The following is a 6,000-nucleotide window of genomic DNA, read 5'->3' as shown; positions in this document are numbered from 1 at the left end:
TTGGAAGGACAGAAAGCACGACGTGTCTTTCATGTGCCACACGAAGGCTTCTTGGCTGACCACCTGCGTCCATGGTCCTCAATGTTACCCGTTTCTTTGCACATCTTAAAACCCTAGTCTGATTTTAAAATATTTGCCTGGGAGAGACCTTGCTGGTGTAGTATAACTACCTTGTGTCCAGTTGCTGTACTCTCCATAGTGAATAACCTGTGACATGAAACTGTCTTCCACAGCCTCACCCTGGGAGCAGAGTCTGACTGTTCCTCATTCCAGTTCCTCAGCATGTGTCTCTTTCATTTCATGAATGTGTTTCAACCTACATATGAAAATAATGATCATTACGGGTGGTTTGGTAAAGTAGATTAATCGTACACCTGACTATAATGCTACAAAATCCCTGACTTTGTGCAAGTGTATCTATGAGAATAATTTGCTAAGGGGAGGTCACACCCAATATTGATTTGGATGTGTCTTCTCTTACCTCACTCTGCAGTGTGTAAGTTGGTAAAATAAACAATCAGAATGTATATTTATGTACCGTCTAACATTTCCTGCAATGCTTTTTTGAGAGCTAAATCCACAGCCACACACAGTGACGCTCAGTTGAAGCTTCAGCAGGTCGACTTGACCATGTCTACATGCCTGAATGCATTCATTGAGATAATGCCATGTGATTGTCTGATATAATAGATATAATCATTGACAAGAAAGTGAACCGGTTGTTTGTCTCTATGTAGCCTTGTGGTGGACTGGCCATCTGTCCAGGGTGTACCCCGCCTATCGCCCTATGCCAGCTGAGATTGGCACAGCACCCCCATGATCCTCATGGGGAGGATAAAGCAGTAGAAAATGAATGGATGGAAGAAACTAAACTGGTGTACTTTATACAGTGGCTGGAGAGTGTATGTTTCATGTCCCATTCCCCAAACCTCCAAAAGATAAAGCCACCGTTGTGCAAGGCCCTGTGTTTAATTGTCAACTTGCATTAACTGAAATGTAACTACACTGCATGACTTTAATAAAAAAAAATAAAAAATTGAAAGCTGCATTACGGCAACTCTGCTCACCAAAGGGGTTTAAAGCCCCAGTAGTGGCCCCCGAGAGGCCGCTCTGTTCATTACACCTCAAATTATGAAAGAGTTTGTCATAACAACCAACAAAAAGAGGGACTTTTATTTTTAGCAACTCAACTGTGGAGGGGTTAAAGTGTCCTGTGGGAAGCACCAGATAAAAAGTGAAGCGGTCATTGAAACCAAAGAGGTTCATCCTTTCAGGAGCATGGAGATTTAATTGTAATCCGCCCCAGATGGATAGTGAGAAGTCTCCCGTGAGAAGCTGACATTTTGGCTGGAAGGTGATAGGCTTGGGGAGTGTCGATAACGAGGTGTCGCCCTCTGTGAAGAATGGATGTGGTCAGCAAATAATTCCACAAAAAATACACCAGTTTATGTTATATATCTCTAAAACGGAAAGTGTTGCCCAATATAAAGGTCTGGGTATCCATCAGAACCTTTGCAAAGCTTCTTATCTTCGATGGACAATGGACATTTATAGCATATTGCACCATATTTCAACCAATCGCTCTGAAAATAGCTTGTCAGAATAATGACCTAACACACTCGTCTGCTCCAGAAAAGATCACGAGGTCACCAAAAATAATTAGAAACCACACTGAGAGGACAACAAACTGGTCAGTGGGTGTAGATAAATGATACTCTGGACTTTGAAGTTTAACTTAGCATTCGCAGCCAGAGTTAAGGTCATGGGGATCACCGACAAAACAAATCCTGAGGGACAGTTGTTTAAAGCAACATTTGCTGGATGTTTTATTGCAGTCGCAAACATGCTGCAATTAAAATCAGATTCTTGATGACTTCTAAGTTTTACTTTTTACTGACTGACAGTTCAACATCACTCTTGAACTTGTGGGGCCCGATTCTGGCACTTTGAGTCGCTGAATATTTATGACGCTACTCATTGAATTACACACTTATCTGCTTCACGCGACACTCCGCGCATCACAATCGCTTGCCGAACTTACACAGCGCAAGGTCAGGGGTTCAGGTAAAGAGTGGGAAAAAATAATTCCTGAAGCTGTTATTTTAACGCTTTGTGGGGTTTGTTATTTTTAGGTTTTGACGTTACGATTCTGCCTCTGTTTGGTATTTTTGAACAGAAATGGTGTAAAATTATTTGTATCCTGTGTCCTTTATGTGGAAATGGGCTTGTATTAAGGTTATCCAATCTGCCAAACCACTTCAGGTTTGGCAGATCTGTCCATATTGAACAGAAGTGTAAATGCAATGAGTCTCCTTTGATTTCGTCAGTTTTCCGCTTGTCGAACACGACTTCTGTCCCTGCTTCCAAAAGCAAAAGAGGAGTCCATCTAATAGTGTGAGTTCACGTGTGGATAGCAGTCTGATCTTGATGTGGACACCGGAGATGCATGTTAATACCAGGTGTAAATGCATATGGTGGTGCTGATCTGATCATTATACGGTCACAGAAAAGGTATAAGAGGGCCAGACAGAGTCATGAGAGGCCAAAAACACATAGTGTGAACTCAATTGAGTCTGAATGCAACAGTTTATAACTGAAAATCATGCACAAAATAGGAAATTGCTAAAACTGAATATAATTGTCTGTAATTGAACTCTGAGCTCTCCGGTTTCTACTGTCTTTTTTGTAAATAGTTGTGTTTATAATTCATGCTGTGTTGTTTCTGTGATTTTTGTGGAGCCAAAGACAATTTTCCACACTGTAGACAATAAACCGCTCCTAACCTAGTCTAACCTAACCAAACAAAACCAAGTTTGACATATATTGTGACATACTGGGTGTTTGTGGTTGGTGTTTCCCAGCATGCTTTGTGTACTATTGCATTTAACTTGTGTTTGAGTAATTATGCTATTTAGTGAATGCCAGTGATGTTTTTTTCATGTTCCAAATTTCATTGTCTTTGTGCCAACATGTGAGTTTTGCAACTGTTTTTGATTGTTTTTAACCAAAGTGGCGGAAAATGTCACCGCTGTTTGTTACAGGCTGAACGTGACTAAATTCCTCAGTGTACCACTTACAGTACACGTACCACAGTTTGAGACCCGTAGAAAAAGGACACTTGATGTGTGAGTAACTGGTATTCATATTAACAATTAATCCAGTTAGTTGCACAATATCAAGCTCCACGGACACATTCCTCCAGCGTATGACAGTCTTATTATTACATTAGATTAGATTTGACTTCATTGATCCATCATTTGGGAAATGCACTTGTTACAGCAGCAGAAGGGGCAGAGGTAAAGGTTGACAACGTACTAAAATGGGATATAGAAATAAGCAAAATAAAAATACAAAAGCAAAACATCAGGAGAGACTGCAGTGGCACAGAATTATTGCACATACATAGTGAATGGATTATGGCACAGGCAGTATTTCTGACAGTGTTATCACACGTGCTGGTGTTCAGGCTGCTGTCAGTTCAGTGGGGCTGAAAGATGACGATGAGGATGTAGTACAGTGTTGAATAAGCATATGTCAGATGTATGCTGCATGTTGGGGTGTTTTGTATGATCACAACCAGCTAACAATTTCTGGATCCCAGTAACCTTTCAGTTGTGGGAACGTTTCCTGAAGGTTCCCCCGCTAGGTTGTCCTGTGGATGATAGAATAGAATAGAATAGAATAGAATAAGTCTTTATTGTCCACCAGGGTGGAACATTTTCTTTGGCTCACCAGCACAGTAAACAGACGACAGTAATGTTTTGGTTGCACATTCGGTTCCCAGAATATTCACCTGACGTTACCTTGTCACAACCTTCATACAACCTTTATAGAACGTCCTCTTTTGGTCCCCATAATGTTCCTCTAACATTACTTTGTCATAACCTTTGTACAACCTTTATAGAACGTTCCACTAATGTTACTTTGTTTGTTCATACAAACACTGCAGAACATTCTTTTGGTTGCACTAACATGACAGCATTTGTTAGACATTATACAAATGTTATATTTTATAATAACATTTGTAAACAGCTGTAAACATTTTATATATTATTTTTTTTACTTTCTGCACATTCGTACTCACACTTGCAGTCTTGGATGAATGAACAGGCAAAGTTGATATGATTTACAAAGTTTTATTTTCAATAAACAAAATAAAAATTAAAATGAAAATAAAATCAAGCTTATCAAAATATTTTTTTTATGTCTCTTAATACACCAATATCAGCAATATGTAGAAGCTCTTTAACTGAAATGGTATTTTTAATGCTAAAACGTGATGCACATGTCACAGGGGTGAATACAGTAATGAATAAAGGGGACTGACTGTTACCAAACCTTCAAACATGCACGTACACATTCAAAAGCGAGTCCTCTGACGCGGCACTTGCTTCCCCATCTGTCATCTTAAAGCCACACTGCGCCCCAACACAGCCTGGCTCAGTTGGCGCAATCGGCTCCTCTCATCTTTGACCCTGTTGTTGTAATGGGACGGGCTTGTCAGCGAGCAGCCTGATTCGCTGTTGTCTCGGGACAATAAAGGCACGCACGCACGCACGCACACAAACAGAGGACACACGAGCACACGGCACTGCTCATCATCACAGCAGCGGCAGCAGCAGCGTTCTGTGCTCGATTGGTCCGGTCTGCTGCAGCCATGGCAGACTCCGAGTCGGATAGTGTTACAATCCCCGAGTTCAACTGTCTCCTTCAAATGGACCCGTACCTCAAACCGTACGAGAAGGACTTCAAGAGGAGGTAAAGAAAAACACCACACGGCGGGTTTTTCCCACGGGGTTTGTCGTTAAAACGGAGTCCCCGGTAAAGCGAGCCGAGGCCTATTCTGTCATACGTGTCACGACGTGAAATCACACAAAACAAGGAGCGTTTGGCAACTAAAGTTTTCCAACCCGTGAGAACTTCGACCTCTGCTCTGCTGCTGCCATGTTACACAGAGGTCACAGAGAGCTGAGTCATTCTCTGTCTCTCTCTCTCTCACACACACACACGCTGCTTTCCTCCTCCTACTTTCACTGAATAACATGCATGTAAAGGATGTTCAGCACGTGCATTGTTTGCGAGACATTTACATCCACAAATACACGTTCCCTCACTACTCTCACTACTTCCGGTGTTTGACAGTTAAAGGGGCAGGCTCATGTTTTTCTTGGTCATGTGTCAGATGACGTGTCAGACGTCTCATTTTTGGGGCGGTACTAACACAACACTTTTTTGATATAAGGCCGTACGATGGAGTATTGGTGTCAAAATATTTAATCTTTAGAGAATATTCGTAATATTGTGACTTTATTCTCATAATATTTTCTATTCTCGAAAGATTAAATATAAAAGTAAAAATTCTACGAGAATAAAGTTGCAATATTATTAGAATAAAGTCGTAATATTAAGAGAATAAATTGTTTATATTACGACAATAAAATTGTAATATAAATATCATATACATATTCATAATATTACAAGATAAAAGTCACAATTAAGTTTACACAATTAAATTTTACAAGAATAACTTCGTAGTAGTACAAGAATAAAGTTATAATATTACGAGATAAAAGTCATAATTCTACAAGAATAAAGTCTTAATTTTACAAGAATAAAGTCGTAATATTACGAGAATAAAGTCACATTATGGAGAATCTTTGTATTATTATTAAAGAGCTACATAACACAGATGTAACCTGTGATAGCCTGCAGTCGACCACTAGCAGCCAGACTCAGTTTCTTGTATTTCTCCTGAAGTCCTGATGCTTAAGATAATGCGGTGCTGATGTGCCAAAAATATTGGGTATTTCTTTATTTTTAAGCCCCAATCAAAGTAACTTCACATAAATGCTTCACGTTTCTCATCTTAACGCAGGTTGCAGCTGATCATCTGAAATTTTACTTGATTAATAATAATGACTTTATTCTCATAATATTACTACTTTATTTATTCTTTCATTTTGACATTTTTAATATTCGATGACCATGCACCAATATCAC

At 39.8% G+C, this 6,000-nt stretch overlaps 1 protein-coding gene across 1 annotated transcript in view; it reads left to right on the top strand.

Annotated features, from left to right (window-relative positions):
• Window positions 1-4,362: 4,362 nt before the first annotated feature.
• Window positions 4,363-6,000, top strand: part of gbe1b (glucan (1,4-alpha-), branching enzyme 1b) — a 115,702-nt gene continuing 114,064 nt past the window's right edge. The window contains exon 1 of the mRNA XM_044032060.1: window positions 4,363-4,758. Coding sequence (XP_043887995.1) covers window positions 4,658-4,758 — 101 coding nt within the window. The 5' untranslated portion in view covers window positions 4,363-4,657. The remainder of the gene's footprint in view (window positions 4,759-6,000) is intronic.

The sequence above is a fragment of the Solea senegalensis genome, linkage group LG8, assembly GCF_019176455.1.
Source record: "Solea senegalensis isolate Sse05_10M linkage group LG8, IFAPA_SoseM_1, whole genome shotgun sequence".
NCBI lineage: Eukaryota > Metazoa > Chordata > Actinopteri > Pleuronectiformes > Soleidae > Solea > Solea senegalensis.
The sequence above is the reverse complement of the archived record's forward strand: the minus strand, read 5'-3'. Positions and strand labels throughout refer to the sequence as shown.